Source organism: Engraulis encrasicolus, chromosome 13 (genome assembly GCF_034702125.1).
Source record: "Engraulis encrasicolus isolate BLACKSEA-1 chromosome 13, IST_EnEncr_1.0, whole genome shotgun sequence".
Lineage (NCBI taxonomy): Eukaryota > Metazoa > Chordata > Actinopteri > Clupeiformes > Engraulidae > Engraulis > Engraulis encrasicolus.
Genome location: NC_085869.1, coordinates 28,373,211 through 28,393,210, shown reverse-complemented (window position 1 = coordinate 28,393,210; position 20,000 = coordinate 28,373,211). Strand labels below are relative to the sequence as shown.

At 43.7% G+C, this 20,000-nt stretch overlaps 1 protein-coding gene across 1 annotated transcript in view; it reads right to left on the bottom strand.

Moving 5' to 3' along the window:
* The window catches only part of clybl (citrate lyase beta like), a 134,117-nt gene that overhangs the window by 53,077 nt on the left and 61,040 nt on the right, over positions 1-20,000 (bottom strand). Inside the window, exon 2 of the mRNA XM_063214550.1 lies at positions 18,746-18,974. Coding sequence (XP_063070620.1) covers positions 18,746-18,974 — 229 coding nt within the window. The remainder of the gene's footprint in view (positions 1-18,745; positions 18,975-20,000) is intronic.

Below are 20,000 nucleotides of genomic sequence, written 5' to 3'. Positions count from 1 at the left end.
GGGGCAGAGGAGGGGGATGGAGGGAATACGGAGGAGGGGAGAGGGGGAGGAGGGGAGGGCGGTAAGGAGGTGGGGATTTTAATTTCAAATCAGGCCTAAATGAAATCCAACACTAACATAATGGAGTGATGCTGAGGAATTTATGGAAAAGGAGTCTGCAGCCGTGGTGATGTTGCTGAGCGCTACATGTGGAACAAAAACAACACACGCGTGTGTGTGTGTGTGTGTGTGTATAACATTCTACGATTCGGCTGCGCTTTTAAGTCCATGGATTTTATTTGCCAATTCCACTAACTATTAACTGCATCCAATGATGTTTTGGACATTAGCACACATTTATCTTTCATATAATACAGAAAGTGAAGACATGGCATTATTTCCTAGCCTCGCGACGCCATCCTATGTACTCCACCCAAAGATTTTGGTTCTGCACATCATCTGGCAAAAGCCTCGAGCTTGGTTTAGTGTTTAGCCAATCAGCAAACAGTTGAGAGTGATTACGCGGAACTCAACCGCGAGCTCCGTTACTGATCGGTTAAGGTAACTATATTCACACTTTCGTTTTGTTATTTGTTTGCTTTTGCGACGCTATATCGTAACAGGTATGCTAATAAAGCACAATATGGGTTTTAATTTGAGCTTGGGACACCAATTAATTTAAATGATAGAGTAAGATCAGACCATCTACCACCCTCCACGGAGACGGATTCCTCATGGCTGTTGCCAGACTGATTGACGGAGTCAACAGTCGGCTTTTCGCTCAGGCTAATTATTTCCCTCAGCAAGAATGAATATGGTAACACTTTATAATAATGTTCCTTAGTAAAGACTCAGTAAATAATTAACTAATGATTAATAAAACATTAACAAATGTTTTTATTATTAACTAAGCTTTATTAATGCTTTATAAAATATCTACAAATGATATATTCAAGATTTTACACACCTTATAACAGACTATTTTATTCATTTACAAGCAACTTGTAAATGTTTGATAAATATGAAATATTAACATAACATTTCCTAGTCATTTACAAGCATTTGTTTACATTTCCTAATCATTTACAAACGTTTGTTAATGTTTTGTTCATCAATAGTTAATTATTTATTAAGTCTTTATAATGCTTTTTTGCATCCATTATTCTAAAGTGTTACCATGAATATTTAATACTGGTTTTGGGCGTTTTCATGCCGTCCTGTTTTCCAAATGTCAGATTCAGTCTTCATATTAGCATGTAAAGTAACTTGTTTTGCCCAAGACGATTGCAAATATTGATTCACAGTAATCATTACAATATGAAAAAACTGTCAGAAAGACCATTGTGCTTTCCATTATACATGAAGTTTGCCATTTTGTGTGTGTCCACAAAAACTATGTTAACCGTGTCAAGGTCTGAAACCCCCTCCATAAATCAGTAATGGGCTAATGGGCAGTCTTAGGCCATACGAATAACATCATGTGATGTCATAACCTCTTTGGCAGGATATGGGAAGACTTTTTGGTAAGTTTTGAGCTCCATCCTTCCATAATTTAATCCATTCTTTTTCATGTTCTCATAGCAGGAAAATTGCCTGTCAACTGTGTTATCAACATATTCATAAGAATCTGAATTAGAAATCACATGTAGAAAAACACAGATAAAGCATACAAATACATGAATTGATTAAGGTGGTGTGGTGGAACTTATGAGGTCCTCAGTTAGCACAACACCATAAAAATGGCTGAAATGTCACGCCGTGTTACCGTCAATGGTGTTACGCATCTGCTATGACAGTTGAGGAGGAGTATGTTTTTGCCAATTTATCTCCATATTCACAGACAAACAAACTAAATAATTAGTGTTCTAGGGAGATGGGTTTGTCTGCTCTGTTTTTTCTCCTAAAAAAGTGCCGACTTGTTCCCCTGCACTGTTGACCGTAACACAGTTGAGTAACACGGTTGACTGTTTTGAAAGTGTTTTTGTGCTATTGATCCCTTATGTGTTGGAAAAATCCTATGAACAGACACTAGGGATTATCTCTGGAGAGGGAAGTATTGTGTAAGGAGGGAGACTAAATTCAAATCACGTTACAGGGATTTATAATGAAAAATGTGTCAGTCTGTATCACAGTGAATCATAAAATCCTACTTATGAAGCTCAACAATCACATGTTCTAAGTCAGTTGCACAGATTAATGACAACATTATTGCTAAGGGACATAAGCACTTTCAAATGTATGTTGTTTCATATTTTTATTTTTTATTTTTATATATGTTTGAAATGACATAGTATTTGTCCATAACACTGTTGACAAAATAATCAAGCAAATGTTCGCTTTCATTAGAGTATTTATCAAATGATTGAAGATTAAGCTTGGCAATTTGTTTGTTTGGAAACTTAAATATATACACTATGGAAACAGGTCATTTATTTGCCAAAAGCGCGCTGGAAACGTAGAACAACCCATAAGTGAGAGAGAGAGAGAGAGAGAGAGAGAGAGAGAGAGAGAGAGAGAGAGAGAGAGAGAGAGAGAGAGAGAGAGAGAGAGAGAGACAGAGACAGAGACAGAGAGAAAGAGCGTGCATACATGCGTGTTGTTGCCTCATGGAGTGTGTGTGTCTGTGTGTGTGTGTGTGTGTGTCTGTGTGTCTGTGTGTGTGTGTGTGTGTGTGTGTGTGTGTGTGTGTGTGTGTGTGTGTGTGTGTGTGTGTGTGTGTGTGTGTGTGTGTGTGTGTGTGTGTGTGTGTGAGAGAGAGAGAGAGAGAGGGGGGGGGGTGGTAAGTCCCGACTGTCTGATTGAGTCAAAAAGACAAAGATAGAGAGTGAACTTTACAGAGAAGAGAGATAGAGAGATAGAGAGAGATATACATGACAGAGTGTGTGTGTGTTGGGGGGGGGGGGGACAAACCTAGGTTGAAATGATCATATGGTTTAATTCTAGGTGAGAATATGTCCCTCCCTTTCAGAATGCAGCCAAGACCACTCATCTACCACCAGCAGGTTTTGACCAGAGCAATACACATGGAATGCACGCAATGCATGCAACGCAAACACAGACACACACACAGACACACACAAACACACTTTGATCCCGACAATGTCACCCTATTAATATCAAACAAGGTGAGAAAGCAATCTATGCTCATCTACTAGACACATTATATTGATGGCCAATCACGTAGAGAGAGAGAGAGAGAGAGAGAGAGAGAGAGAGAGAGAGAGAGAGAGAGAGAGAGAGAGAGAGAGAGAGAGAGAGAGAGAGAAAGAGAGTGATTGTGATCTGCACTGCCAGTCTTTCATTTGGATAGCAGGCCACAGTTAGATAAAGCCCACATTATTAGAGGGGTCCCTCTGCTCAACACACACATACACATGCACACGCACATACAGCTACAGCAATATAGAGGGTCTAGCCACTCATTCAAGGAATGCATATTTTAAATAGAGAGCACATACAGACAAACACATACTGACACACACACACAGATGCGTGCATAAAAACATGCACGCATCAAGGCACGCACGCACGCACACACCCACCCACCCACGTGCGCAAAAAAAGACAGGGCAAAGGAAAATCAGAAGAGGAGAAAGAATAGACAGAGGTTGAGACGTGTCAGCTTCACCCCAGTGGCTTGTGGGTAATGACGGCCGGGCAGCACTGAGCGGCTGCCGTGGACTCTGTCTCGGCCAAGCAAGGTGGAGAGCAGGCAATGGATTGCTAATGAAAATGTTAGACTGTCACACCTGTCTGAGTGAAAGACACAAGGAAGAAAGAAAGATAGAGATGGTTTTTTAGTCACGGTTTTTTGAGCACGGTAAACCCATGGTTTATCTATGATTCCACCATGGTTTGACTATGATTTGCCCATGGTTTAACTTTGGATGTAACCATGGTTTAACTATAGATTTGCCATCATTTAACTAAGTAAAAATTAACCATGGTTTTACTATGACAACTAACCATGGTTAATAGTCATTCATTACATTACAGTGAGCTGACGCTTTTTTTTATCTGAAATGACTAACAGGCTATTGGTTACAGTCCCTGGATCCATGTTAAGTGCCTTGCTCAAGGGCACTTCAGACAGGGAAGAGGTCTACGGCAGGGATTCTTAACCATAGGGCCGCAAACCAAAGTTGGGCCGCGCGCACAACCTCCAGGGCCGCAGAAAACTTTCAGTTTCGCACCAGTGGGCCGACAGGACCGCGGGACTGCACGAACGAGTAGCGTTATTAAGCCCAAATGCTTCCGACGCATTAAGAATAGTGTGAGCCCTTTCCCAAATTTAACTCTGTCATAACGCAATGACCACATCCCGCTGTTTTTTGTTCGGGGGAGTAGGAGATTCATCAAGAACAAGATGGAAACACACGTTGCAATAGGCTATTTGGAAAAAGATAAATTACCAACCGCTTTCCAGCTGATTTGGCGACGTCTTCTGTGTCCTAATATCCTCACGTTTTAGTCGTTAGAACTTTGTTCTCAACGGTTAGGCTACTCAAAATAATTCTAGTTACTGAATCTTTATCCCTTATACTTGTCCAAGTGTCTAAACATTAGTCCTTTCGAATTTTGCTTGATACTGGAAAGTTTTCCAACCGGCTGTGGAATTTCTCTTCACGTCTCTTTCTCTTCACGTTGCGTTTTCACATCAGCGATCGCGTCCTGAATTTACGAGCAGCAGCAAATTCATTACAAATCGCAAATCAAGAGCTGTGACGCAAACTCTGAGCTGTCAGAGAGGCATTCAAATGTGTGAATGACTCTGGCTTGCTAAACTGAGTGAATTTGAGGAGTGATATTAAATGAGTGAGATTAATATCAGCCTAATATAGTTCTATCCCTTGTGATAAAATACTTACTTAATTGTGTATTTATTTATAATTTATATCATAATATAATAAGCCTATATATTATATTATCCCTATAATATAATACAATATAATACAATATAATATAAAATAATATAATATAATATTATATAATATAATATAGGGCCTAATATAAATCAATAGCCTATGGGCCCCGGGACGCTGTGCACTGGAAAAAATGGGCCTCGACGTCAAAAAGGTTAAGAATCCCTGGTCTACGGAATGGTGAGGGCATGATTCGAACCTGCAATCCTGTGATCTAGAGTCCAACTCCCTAGACATTACACCACGGCTACTCACAAGTAGTTTTTCAGGGTTTTCGTGTTTTCTACTATGGTTAGAGACTATGGTTTAACCATGCACCCCTTCCCCCCACCATGGTTTTAACAACATATATAACCGCTTAAATCGCTTAAAACAAGAAATTTAAGCGGTTATATACAGTGCCCTCCATAATTATTGGCACCCCTGGTTGAGATGTGTTAAAAGCCTTAAAATAAATTCAGTGTTTATTGCAGAAGAATACTGTCACACTGAAAATGTTAGGAAAATGTAGCCTTCAACTCAAATGAATTGTAGGAAAATAAAAAAAATCCCTGACTAAAAAATAATTATTTTTCATTAAATCACCTGTTCCACAATTATTGGCACCCTTAAAAATTCCCAGGAAATAAATATAATTGAAGCATTTCTGTCATTTCTACAGTAGTTTACAAAGTTTACCAGAGTATGTAGGAACATTTAATTAGTAATTCATCACTTCCTGTTTCCCTGGGGTATAAATATGATGTGACACCGAGGCCATTTCTCTTATCCACTCTTAAACATGGGAAAGACAAAGGAACACAGCATACAAGTGAGGCAGATGTGCGCCGACCTTCACAGGTCAAGCAGAGGCTACAAGAAGATTGCCACTCAACTGCAGCTGCCCATATCCACTGTGAGAGGAATAATTAAGAAGTTCAAAACAACTGGAACAGTGGTAAACAAGCCTGGACGAGGACCCAAGTTTATTTTGCCACCACGCACAGTGAGGAAGATGGTAAGAGAAATCAAAAGATCTCCAAGGCTCACTGTTACAGAATTACAACAAATGGTAGCATCCTGGGGTCACAAAGTCTCCAAATCAACCATCAGGCGCTGTCTACACGCCAACAAGCTGTTTGGGAGGCATGCACGGAGAAAACCTTTCCTCACCCACAATCATAAATGCAAACGTCTGGAGTTCGCCAAGCGGTATTGGGGCTTCAACTGGGACCGTGTGCTTTGGTCAGATGAGACCAAGATTGAGCTTTTTGGCAACAAACACTCTAAGTGGGTCTGGCGTGCCACGAAAGATGCGCATGTAGAAAAGCACCTCATACCCACTGTGAAGTATGGGGGTGGGTCAGTGATGCTGTGGGGCTGTTTCGCTTCCAAAGGCCCTGGGAAGCTTGTTAGGGTGCATGGCATCATGAATGCTTTGAAATACCAGGACATTTTAAATCAAAATCTGTTGCCCTCTGCCCGAAAGCTGAAGATGGGCCGTCACTGGGTCTTTCAGCAAGACAATGACCATAAACATATGGCCAAATCTACACAGAAATGGTTCTCCAGACACAAAATCAAGCTCCTCCCATGGCCATCTCAGTCCCCAGACCTCAACCCCATTGAGAACCTGTGGGGCGAGCTGAAGAGGAGAGTACAGAGGAGAGGACCCAGGTCTCTGGATGATTTAGAGAGATTCTGCAAAGAGGAATGGCTGAAGATCCCTCTTTCTGTCTTTTCCCATCTTGTGAAACATTATAGGAGAAGATTAGGTGCTGTTTTGTTGGCAAAAAGGGGTTGTACAAAATATTAACAACAGGGGTGCTAATAATTGTGACACACATTATTTGATGTCAAATAATTATTTCTTTATGTGGGATTTTTTCCCCACTGAATAAATGCACTTGTATTGAAGGTTGGATTTTTCTCTTTTTTTCCATTAAGGTCCCATATTATTTAGAAAATAATAATAATAATTGGAAGCTAAAAAACACATCTCAACCAGGGGTGCCAATAATAATGGAGGGCACTGTATGTTGCTAAAAGGTCACTAATCATTATATCTTTTCATAGGAAAGCATTAAAGAAATTTCACTTTGACACACTCACAAATCTGCAAAAACTGTGAGGGGTGTACTCACTTACGTGATATACTGTAATATGTCGATTATAGGGAAACACCACATTGCTGCTGATATACAAACACAAGCTAATTCTGTATTAATGGATTGTATGACTTCACAGATCAGTTTGTGCACACTTCTGCGGAACCCCGAGGATGAGAGAGGTAAGTGCGCTGTTTCTGAAATCTCCAAATGTATCATGTCTGTGCTAACTAATGGTGAGGTTCACCACTGGATTTAATTGTATAGCCACAGGGTTCTAGCTAGCGCAAAAGTGCGTGACGGCCCGTTACGCTATAATTTTGGACCGTGACGCTTATTTTGGACCGTTACGCTTATTTTCAATACAGCGTAACGGCATTTTGTCTGCCTTATGTAGGCTACAGCCAGATCAATGCCACATCGCCCTTCTGCCAAACCTGACACATGTCATACTCACTGTATTTAAATGACAATATAGCACTCTACTACTACTACCAGCCTACTATTTTTATTTGTCGCGGGGTTTTGACGGCTTTTATTCATCTCTGTGACAAGCGTATGTAACAACAACAAATGCACGTGTAGCATCGCATCCTTGTTTCTCCAAAGCGTAGTTGCCAAACTGTTAGCAGTGTCAGCAGTAGTGCTGGGTTCGTTACTTGTTACCATACAAACAAATCAGGAGACATTGGGCGCTAAGCGCTGACATTGGGAGTTGACACTATTCGAAAGAGGACAAAGTAGGTGGGAGAAGACGTGACATCTCCGTAACGGTGAGAGGCACTTTTTTCTAAGCTTGCCGGTTGACATAGCGTGACTACAAAAAAAACCCCCGCATTCGTAGCAAAAGGAGCGTCTTCTGTGGCTAGGCTAATTGCATGCGAAAGGCACCCGGCACCAGTCCTGTGGTTTTAGGACACGCAAGCTCGCAGTCATATTTACCTCTCCAATCGCAAAAGTTCACAGACAACGGTGTTTCGTTACCAACTTTTTAGTAGTAACTCGTTAGGCCTACACTACTTTTATCAGAAAAAAAGTAGTTACATTACTGCAACCCAACACTGATAATTTACCTTTTAGGTACCCCTAGAATGGCCTATTTTTACCTTAAAATGTCAAAAACTCCGCACCGCGGATGGGGGGAAACCCCCCTTTCGCACCAACCCCCCCTCTCGGTCGCTTCGCTCCCTCGACCGATGAGCTATAATTTCATCCTAGCTAGAACCCTGAGCCACACACACTACGGCCAATTCGCTCAAAAGCATTTCGATACATGTCAAGAGCTTCAGAGAAGGCTAAACGACTGCCCCCGCTTTTATGGTTATCTGCACAATTACCAAACTTTGCGGAGCCCGTATGAAACATTCTCGCAGTTTTCTCTTTGGCCAACTTCCATTGGCCTCTAACAGATAACATGTTTTTTAAATGGCTGGAATCCTCCTTTTAAAAAGCGAGTGGTCAAAACTACAACTAATCAGACTATTGACTCTGTTGATGAGCACACAGCAGTATTTGAAGAATGGTGGTTCTACACAGAGCAATCAGTGTATGAGTGCTACTACGTTGGTATTTTATTGTGAGCACATTTTTCAAGATCAAGACGAAATGTAAAGCCTCGTTCACACACGTCGCTGCTAGTTACTCGCTCAACGAATTAAGTTAATAGAATGTCAATGTGTTCCAGCGAGATGAGGAGGCGAGTAGTGAACAAGCGATGCGATGTGGGCGGATCTGGAGTTGAAAATATTTTAACTTCAAGCGAGGCGAGTAAGGAAGTAACCAATTGGAATGCAGAGTTCGGTACTTCTCGCCTGTGCATTGGCAGTTAAAGCCGCAGGAACATTTAGCGAACGTTCCATGAGAGAGTGGCGAGTAGGCGAGCAAGCCAGACGATAGTAACTAACAGCGTTGTGTGTGGACATAGCTTAAGTTTTGTGCTCCGTTCCATCTACTCAACCTGCTCGTTCAGTGCAGAATCACGAGCAGTATGAGGTCAGCCAGTATGGAGGCAGCTGTGTTCTAATGGTGAGGGAGGGTTGCAGGTTCGAATCCCAGCCTCACTTCTCCCCACACCTCCATCCACCTCCATGTGCCGTTGAGCAAGGCACCTAACCCCAAATGGCTCTAGGGATTAGGGCAGAGACAGTCCATTCTGAATTAAAAGAATCTTTGATTAGGGTCCTAAACAAACACCAGGTAAATAGCTGTAAGTCGCTTTGGATATAAGCGTCAGCAAAATGTAATGTAATATAATGTAATGCCATATTTCAGCATTAATAACATCTCAACAACACTGAACAGGAACAACAGCCCTTTCTCCACCAGCTTCTTCTCACATACTTCTTCCCTTCCACACATGCACCTTATCCCTGTCACAGCTAATTATTCTAGATGATAATTATCCCTGAGAGAGAGAGAGAGAGAGAGAGAGAGAGAGAGAGAGAGAGAGAGAGAGAGAGAGAGAGAGAGAGAGACAGACAGAGAAATGGAGAGAGCACTAGACAGAGACAGACAGAGGGATAGAGTGAGAGACAGGAAAGATGAAAACAGAAAGGACGATGGACAAAGAAATGAAGAAAATTAATAATAAAAGCAAACAAAGAGAAAATGATCAAATGGGGAGGGATGATGCTAACAAATAATAGTAGTAATACTAGTAGAGGTATTGGATGAGATGACGAGAAGAGGACCAAGAGAGACAGAGGGAGGCATAGATGAACAGACTTTTCTTTAAAAGAAGAAAACTAGAAAAAGAAAATTAGAAAAATAGATAGAAAAAAGAAGAAAACTAGAAAAATAGATAAAGGGACTAAAAAAGTCAAACAAATGATCAAGAGAAGAGAAGAGTTGGAGAGGGAGAAAGATATTGATGGAAGACAAAACAACATCCCAGAAAGAAAGACAGGAGCAGAGAGACGGAGAGAGAGAGAGAGAAGGAAGATGAAAAATAGTAAGGAAGAGAAAGGAAATTTTCAAAAAAAAAAAAAAAAAGAGAAAATGATCAAATGTGGAGGGATGATTATGAGGAGGGGAGAGGGCAGAGAGAGAGAGAGGGGGAGAGAGGAGAGGAGGAGGGGAGAGGGAGAGAGAGGGAGAGAGAAGAGATTGGTGGAAGGCAAAAAAAAACAACATCCGTCCACTTTCACGCTCCAGCGGAGGAGGTGGTCCCTCCTGGCGCGGGCCGGCAAGTCCTGCCATCTGGAGGGTAAATCGAGTGTGAAGTACAGTATAGTTTGGGACCAGGCTCCGTGGCGGCGCCTCAGCGGTTAGTTCATTAGTTCCAAACTTCCAGGGGATTAGGAGAGCATCCACTCGAGAGGGGGAGCGGGGAGATGGGGGGTGGAGGGGTGGATGGGTGGATGGGTGCAGGGATGGATGGATGAGGGATAGAGAGAATGGGTGGAGGATGATGGAGGGATGGAGAGGAGGAGAAGAGGATTGTGGAGGTGGTGGCAGTAACGTGGGGGGGGTTGGGTGGATGGGAGGATAGTGAGAGAGAGAGAGAGAGAGAGAGAGAGAGAGAGAGAGAGAGAGAGAGAGAGAGAGATGGATGGAAGAGACAGAGACATAGACATAGAGACAGAGAGACAGAGAGACAGAGAGACAGAAAGAAAGAAAGAAAGAAAGCTTGTGTGTGGGAGTGGATGGTGGGTGTGGGTGCTGGGAGGGTTGCGGTTTTGAGGAGGGGGGTGGGGGTGGGTAGATGGGTTGGGATGAGATGCGTCCACTGCACAGCAAGGTGCAGGCCTGCAGAGCGATGCACACAAACACAAACAACCCCCCACTCCACCTCCACACACACACACACACCCACTCTTCCTTCCCTCACTGTCCACCTACACACACACACACACACACACACACACACACACACACACACACACACACACACACACACACACACACACACACACACACACACACACACACACACACACACACACACACACACACACACACATTCTCTTCCTTCCCTCACCGTCCACACACACACACACACACACACACACACACACACACACACACTGCCTGAGATGGAGCCGAGACAGGTGTAGTCGGCCAGGGACACTGCAGGGTTCTTGAGTACCGCCCCCACCCACTGATCAGAGCTGCAGGATTATAGGCTGCGCCTCCTATATGTCACTCGCTGTGGACCTGAATTATGTATGCATGCCCCACGTACGTGTGTGTGTGTGTGTGTGTGTGTGTGTGTGTGTGTGTGTGTGTGTGTGTGTGTGTGTGTGTGTGTGTGTGTGTGTGTGTGTGTGTGTGTGTGTGTGTGTGTGTGTGTGTGTGTGCATAGATTCCCTTGTTCTTTGTAAATGTTTATCTATGATCTGTGCATCATACGGTGACAGGCAGTTCCAGAGAGTATTATGAATTATCTGTCTGTTTTTTTCTGTGTGTGTGTGTGTGTGTGTGTGTGTGTGTGTGTGTGTGTGTGTGTGTGTGTGTGTGTGTGTGTGTGTGTGTGTGTGTGTGTGTGTGTGTGTGTGTGTGTGTGTGTGTGTGTGTGTGTGTGTGTGTGTAGTATACACGTATGCCTGTATACAACTGTGTATGTGTGTGAAAGTGCATGCATGAGGGAGGGGGGAAGGAGGGTGTTTGTGTGTGTGTGTGTGTGTGTGTGTGTGTGTGTGTGTGTGTGTGTGTGTGTGTGTGTGTGTGTGTGTGTGTGTGTGTGTGTGTACGCATGCGTGCATGCGCGTGTGTGCATATGCATGCCTGTGCTTCTTCTTGTGCTAATCCCTGTGTAGCGGCGGTTAGCCATCTTTGGACATCCCTCGTACCGTCTGTCACACGGCACCGGGCGTGCTGGGCAGAACTGGACAAGGCGAGGCAAGGGAAGGGAAGGCAAGGCTGGGCGTGTTGAGTGAGTGGTGAGTAGTGAGTGCGGCGGGCAGGCGTGGGGGTTGGCACAGGTTGGCACGGGGGCGTCTGGCAGGGCCTCCGTCGGGGCACGAGAGCCAGCGCTGCCGGGGGGGCCACTGATCCTCCTCAGCGTAAACAAACAACGCGAGCCCTCATCATTTTCATCCTTCATCCATCCATCCTCCCTTCCTCATGCTAAGCCTTCAGCCATCAGTTATCAGTTATAATGTACTTGTTAGACTCTTCAATTCCTTGAGAATTAAAAACGTATCTCAAATATGTTTCTAATAGGGCTGTAACGATACACTCAACTCACGATTCGGTTCGTATCACGATTTTGACCTACGGTTCGATACACCCCACGATTTCACATTTGCCAATGTTATAAAATAAAATTATGACTAAAACTATGTCACATTGTTGATACAATAGGCTACAAGAGGCTGCAAATAATTTAAAAAAGTTTAAATACAATAATGGTGATGATTTGAAGCTTGGAAGCACCATCACTTCATATCATGTGGTAGTTTTCTGGACAGATGGGTGTCAAAACTTTGAAAGGGTGTATCACGATACTGCCCCTTTGTATCACAATACAGTATCGTGAGTCTGTGTATCACGATTTCTCGGTTTGATATAATATTGCTACAGCCCTAGTTTCTAATGTACTCCATCAGCCCTGCTCAGTCGGCAGCAATCAACTGGATTCCTAGTACCCATCTCTAGGACCACACAATGTCTTCCAATGTCCCAGGTTGACAAGCCAGAGCTCTTCTTTGATTAGCTTAGTCAAAGACGTCAATATCATGTTCAGAACTGAAAAATGCGAATTCATGATAAAGTTTCATTAATAACCTTTATTTCTTGGTCGCTTTGATTGTTTCTAGTGCACATACTTAAACTTCAGTCATCAGCTGCCAGTAAAAACGTCCAACTCCCTTCTGTTCAGACACAGCTCACAGAGGCAAGCACCCTGTATTCCACTCTGTAATTCCTTTAGGATTAATAATATATCTCTGCTCTACTCTAGTGGGATTCAGGATTCAGCATTCCCTTCAGGAAGTCTTCTCATCATCCTTCAGCACTCCTCAGTCTTCAGCTGCAAACTGCACATACCCCGCAAGTCAGGTATACTTCCATACAAAGCCATTAACATCATACTATATCTAGCAACTACATAATATGTCAACAATGAGTTTAGACTGAAAATGGTCTTCATAACACCTCCTTTATGTTGTGACAAAGCCTTAAGGGCTCTGCATACTTCACGTGCGCACTTTGGCGCGTGTGGCGCGAGAACCATTAATGACGTCATCACTTGCGACAGACTATTCATACTTCAAAAGCGGCTTTCGCTCGCATTGTCGGAAGTGCCCTCTGCTGTTCATGAGAGAAACGGCAGTATCTTTCGCAACTCGCAGCGTGAGTTCTACGGATGTATAAAATAGAAAGCCAAACACGGCTGCTGTAGGGCTACTGAACGTCTGACTTGTGACTTACCCCATTGAAACATATATTTTTTGTTGTAGCCTACATTGCCAGATCATTCCAAGACCATGTGAGAGTATTGTTCTGGCGGCAGAATTTATAAATAGATCGCAGAACATAACGTGCTTCTGAACAAAGTAAACAATTGTTTCACTGAACAACATTTAAGAGAGAAGATAAAATAACTCTCTAGGACATTTTATTATCCTCAAAATGATGCAGAATCCATTCTGTAGTAGCCTACAGTAGTTGTAGCCTCTCTTCGCAACTCCTGCTTTGTCTGCCTACCTGCGTGGTCGCTGGTGGCGCACGACAAGGTACAAAAAATGTGGGGTGCACGACGTCGCGCCACGGCAGCTCGCGCCACGGCGTGTGACATCATTTTGGGTCACGTGACGGCGCGAGTGAGGTCGCGAGTGAGGTCGCGAGTGAAGTATGAAGGAGGGTAGCGCCAGCGCCAGTCACGACAAGTATGAATCCCCCTTTACGGTCCAGCTGTGTCCCGTTTTAGAGATATTGCTATGTCAAATTTGCTGTAACTACAATATCCAACCTAATACCAATATTTTGAAGGCCTTTTCCTCAGTTTCAATGTTGGCATAGTTACTGCACTTTGCCCTTGTAGGGCAGTATAGCATGTATATGCAAGCATAGTGTATTCTACTCTTGTTTTCCCTCAGAATGAATAACTTATAACTATCTCTGACTATAACTATCTCTGCTCTACTCTGGCATCTCTATCCTAATCTTAGTTTCCTTCAGGAATAATGAAACATCTCTACTCAGCTCTTCTCTATTCTGACACTATGGTGCCTGGCCATATTAACTGGACCCTCACATCTGTGCTGTGGTTAGTTGCCAGCCATTCATGATTACAAGTAGACATATTTCTCCAAATATGTATTTCTCCTTCTTGACCCTAACTTATCGTTACTTATTTTGGCTTATGTACATTACTAAGATGAAAACGGATGTAATATTTATGGCCTGGTCTTTTTTTTTTCAAAGGCTTCTCATTCCATGTAGAAATGCTAATGATAAGGCATAAATGCTCCATGTTTAAAAAATTCAATAGGATGACTTGGGGCGAAAAAAGTACATCAAACGATTTTTTTTCTCAGTCCTTCATTTCGAATTTTTATAAATATTTCTGTTCTCACAACATCTCCTCATGGCTAGTTAAAGTTAGAGTTAGAGTTAGAGAGAGTTAGAGAGAGAGAGTGAGACAGAGAGAGGGAGAGAGAGAGACAGAGAGAGAGAGAGAGAGAGAGAGAGAGAGAGAGAGACTTCTAAGAGATTTATTCACAAGCTGGTACAACAAGACCAGCACAGCGGCACCAATCTCTTATGAGGCAAGGCACTGCAAAAAAGCCAGTCAAGGCAAGGCAAGGCGGCTGTCATTTAAAGCGGACTAAAGATAAAATAATGCATCCATCTATAGGTGTGTGTGTGTGTGTGTGTGTGTGTGTGTGTGTGTGTGTGTGTGTGTGTGTGTGTGTGTGTGTGTGTGTGTGTGTGTGTGTGTGTGTGTGTGTGTGTCTGTGTGTGTGTGTGTCTGTGTGTCTGTGTTGGGCTGGGCGGTTCTGGAAAAAAAAAATTCTTGATGAAAACTGATATCACGGTTCTCTGCGCGCTTTTTTTAATAAGCGGCGATTTCCCCCCACATCTCAATGTTTCTGAAGAAAAGACTGAAATTTTTTAAAAAAATGATATAAAAGCCTGAATTTAAATTAATCTCCATTTCAATTTTAATCACTGTTTTGGAATAAAAACTAAAAAAAAAAAACTCTCATCAAAAAGTGAACCTTGTGTAGGTGAAACCGTTATCACGTTTTTTTAACGGTATACCGCCCAGCCCTAGTGTGTGTGTGTGTGTGTGTGTGTGTGTGTGTGTGTGTGTGTGTGTGTGTGTGTGTGTGTGTGTGTGTGTGTGTGTGTGTGTGTGTGTGTGTGTGATCCCCCATGGTGTATAAATTGCACTGATGGGGGAAAACAGCTAAAGGAAGTGGTTGTTGAGATGTTATGCGAGTCACCAGGAAATGGTCTACATTTTATTATCGAGTTACATAACTTGCCACTCACCGTTACGCGACTACAAGCCTTTAGGTATTTATTGGATCACAGGTTGGTTTTTTGCTTTCCTTTCCCCCCCATTTCTCAGTTCATTTCACACTTAGTGCCACACGTATTTAAAGGAAAGACATATGGTCTTGAACAAAGTCTGAGTCATGTATTGAGGATTGCACATACGCCCGGCTGCCTGGCTTTCGACTGATGTCTTCCGTTGTTAAACCCAGGCACGCCTAATGGGATTACTGCCACTGGTCTCTTTTTACAAACAATTTTTCTCAGCCTCTTTTCTTCTTTTTTTATTTGCTTTTTTCAGGCACGAGACATTAGCATTTTTATCTGCAAGAGCTGAAGAGAATGCTAATTCTCTGTCTTTTTTAAGTTCTGGAAAGAAGTCACCACAAACACCACAGACAAGGCGGTAGCCGATCTGGCAGAAATCAAGGTCTTCCCGCGCTAATGCCATTTTCCTGCCTTCAGATCACCTTGCTTTAGTATCGCCTGTCGCCGGTAATCCTGTACAAGCAGAACCTGACAGAGGAAAAGGGTATTAAGCAAGGCCTCTCCGCTACTCCTCGCGTGAGCAGAAGCAGCATCAGCACTGTGTGCGCTCTATGAAAGACACTGTAGGCTTAGCGGGCTTAGCATGTTATGTAATTGTGCATAATGCGTCGAGGAGGAGGAGGAGGAAGAGAAGGAGAATTGATGCAGTTTTCAAACAGGACACGGCTACAAGAACAATCGCCTCAACAAAAGGGTTATATCAGAAGGTCATAAAGGTGAGGATAAAAACAAACACGGCTAGACGGCTGACCTCGAGAGGTCAACAAAGACTAATGTTCTGATGACTTCCTGATTTGAAAACCCATTGAGAATGACGCCAATAAATAAAAATAACAATGTTTAGAAACACTCTTCTCTAACATCTCTTATTAAGAAAGGAGGTCAAAGTTCAGACTGGCTGTCAAACAACTCTCTTTCTAAACCCTCCTCTTGCCACTTTCGGAGGGAGGGAGCGATGAAGGGAAGGACTGACGGAAGGATGCAGTTCCATGGCCCTGTATCAATCATCTTTATTATCCCCAGCTTGGCAACCTTTTGTTTCCGTCTCCGGGCACCCTCCCCTAGTTCTCCTCCCTCCCACTCCACCATCCTCTCTAATGCCTTCCACCCCAATCACGATTTCACGGACAGTCAGGCAGGACCAATGGCCAGCTTGTGTGGGCGGGTACAAGAATGTTTTTTTTTTTTTTTTTAAACCTGCTGCATCTGGCCTGGTGGCCTGCTGTTTTCCCAGTTTGACGTGGTCACCTTGTTCCATGGGACAGAGAGAGGGGGGCAATCCCAACCCTTTATTAAGGTATAATGGGCCAAAGACACGCCGCTTGTTTTGAGGCATTCCACTTAGGTAGGCTTGTATGCACGGAGGGGGAAGGGAGGGGCGGATGTGGGCTGTGTGTGTGTGTGTTTGGGGGGGGTTGTGGGGTTTCAGGAAGTGGTGCACCTGTCTCTGGAATGAATCCCCGGCCACCTGACAGTGGCACAGGGCCAGGACTGCCTGATGGGACAGCTTCCATCCACAGGTACCAACCAACCAACCAGACTCAACCGGCTTTTCCAAAGACACAAACCATAATGTGGGCCAACCCTGAGCTGAATGCGGTCTGATACAACCAATCATAAAAGTGTAACTAGATGCTCCTTTTCTCATTTTATGTTCTCCAATTTGTTTACATACAAGACCGATCTAATCTCGGTCAAGATAAAAGGTCTGCTCACATTTGAGATAGATAGATGTCTAAATAACATGAACTATTGCGTCTTTTCCACTGCCAGTTTTCTAGTAGGCCTACAGCTCAACAAAGCGTGACTCGGCTGCCACTTTTTGCATTTTGAATAGGCACGACACAGCTCAATCATAAAGCAAAACGTGGCAGCCACGTCGCGCTGTGTTCAGCTGTAGGCCTACCAGAAAATCGGCAGTGGAAAAGAGGCATAAGTGAGTACATTTTCTTTTTGTGGGAAGTGGTGCACCTGTCTCTGGAATAAATCTTCAGCCACCTGACAATGGCAGAGGGCCAGGACTGCCTGATGGGACAGCTTCCATCCACAGGTACCAACCAACCAACCAGACTCAACTGCCTTTTCCAAAGACACAAACCATAGTGCTGTCCAATCTGGAGCTGAGCGCGGTCTGTGATACAAACACAAACTGAAAAAAACATGTTTTTATACACTGCATAAGCACTGCTAGATTTTGCAAATCCTTTTTCATTTAGGTTTTCAGCATTTCATGTTTTCTGTAATATGTTACTCAGTGCAGTTGATGTTAGGGTGAACTGATGGAAAAATTGCCAGTGCTAATAGATGTGTAAATTGAAGAACTGGAAAAATGCCAGTGCTAATAGATGTGTAAATTAAAGAACGGTTTTCCTTCCACTATCCACCTTATTTCTGGGGTCGCTACTGTACCAATGGAAAAGGGGTGCAGTTTCCGCTTTAGTTCAAGACTATGTGAACAAATGGGCTACCTAAGCAGCAACTTTGTGTAAGTTTGGATGAAACACAAGTTATTTAAATGTGTTGGTTTTATATTCAATGGTATTAAGAAGCTCACAAACAAGTTGATCCAATTGTAGATGCACAAATAACTAAATCAAACTGTTTTTATGAGACGATTATTATCCGAGGTCACTCTTGTATCTTCCATGTTCTCCTAATCTGTAAGATGGCAGTCCTTTTTCAAGTATTATAGCCTTTGCTCCTGCATATTTACAATGTGATAATTCATTGAGTTAAAAATACAGCAGCAGATAACCAGTCGGAACCAGGCATAAATAACAGGAAGTGTCAGCCCCTTTTCCAACAAAGTATCATGGGAGCTAGGAACAAGGTGTATAAAGTGACCTAATTTACTTCTGTAGGACTGTCACGGTACATGCACACAGGGACGGCACGTTTCCTTAACGTCTCCGTGAGTAGTGCGAGTCTGAGAGGTCTGCGGGCTGCCTTGCACACTGCACAGTAAACGTCCACGTTCTATCCGCGGGCAGCAGGCATTCATTTTCAATGGAGCCCGCACATTGAACTCTGACGTCCGCGCAAGGAGCAACGTGGAAATGTCCGGGCGGGACGGACATACGCCGCGCTTACACCGCGCTCCTGTGTGCAAGACATGATTTGTTTTCATGTATTCTAACCGTGAACTGATAACGGACACGTTGGGTGGACGTACTGTGGATGTCCGCGCCGTTGGTGTGAATGCAGCGTCATACTGCAAAATCTCCCGCCAAACACATCTCCTCATGCCTTTGCCATTTCCAGTACCTTTTTACTGAGGGCCACTCCATCTTCACAGTCCAGCACGGCACAGTCCACGTCCAGGGAGGTCAGCTTGCGCAGCTTCCTTACGTCGTTGCCAGGCACGTAGAGGACGGCGCGCCGGGGCACGTACTTCAGCGACGTGCCCGGGACGTGGTGGGCACGGCGGCCAACATGGCAACAGCCCCACCACGATCCGGCTGCCAACGGGATGGAACGAGTCCGATGCACATCTCTGCCAAAGACACACACAAGTGTTACACAATAATGTCAGTGGGAGGAACAGTGCGGGAGGAGACACTAAACAACAAGTAGGGTATTGCAAATCAATGGAAAAAGAATCAAACAGTCATTGTTGTGAATTGACAATGCCTATTAGTTGTTAGTAGTTGTATTTTTTCATTAACTTTCATTAACACTGTTATGCAAGTCATACAGTTAGTTAGAAACCAGTGGGTATGCAAGTGATAATACATGTGTTTTAAGCATTATAATTGTTTTGCACTGCACTGTAAGCTACCACAACCGGATATGCACAGTCTGGATGCATGTCATGAAATCTAGCAGCAGATTTTTGTTGATGCAAGCCCTTCACACCTTTCAAGAGCACAGCTGGAAATGTTTGAGGTCTATTCACACCTTAAAAAAGGCCAAGGGATGGTGTGTCTGTGTGGTGTATTTTGAGGCCAAGCAATCACACCTTCCAACACTGAACATATCTCAGAAAATAAGACAACAACAACAACAACAACAACAACAACGGCGACAATGTTGTCAAGATAAAACTAATTCCGTGTCCAACTCCATTCAGATCACATATTATAATAACGAGCTGGAGGCTAATGGCCGCCGGTTATGACAAACACGATCTAATTATTTGTTCAGCGCCGACGGTCGAGGCTGCTCCGACAATTAGCGCTAATGAATGGCTGACATAATTGGGATTACATATACCTAATTACAGTCCGCACGCAAGCTTGCGCTCGTGTTTGTGCCTCTCTTGCTTTTCTCTCTCTCCGCAGCCCGCCGACAGCTAAAAGGGGCAGCAAGCCGTGCATCCCGCTAGCTAGCGCTCATCCTCTCTCATTCACTCACTCACTCGATCACTCACTCACTCACTCACTCACTCACTCACTCACTGGGTACAGCAGGAAAGGAGTGGGAAGAGGAGGAAGAGAGGGGAAGGGGTGGAAAGAGGAAGGAATGGATGGGGGGGATGAAGTGTGGGGGTGGCCGAGAAACAAGGAGGCAGAGAATGGAG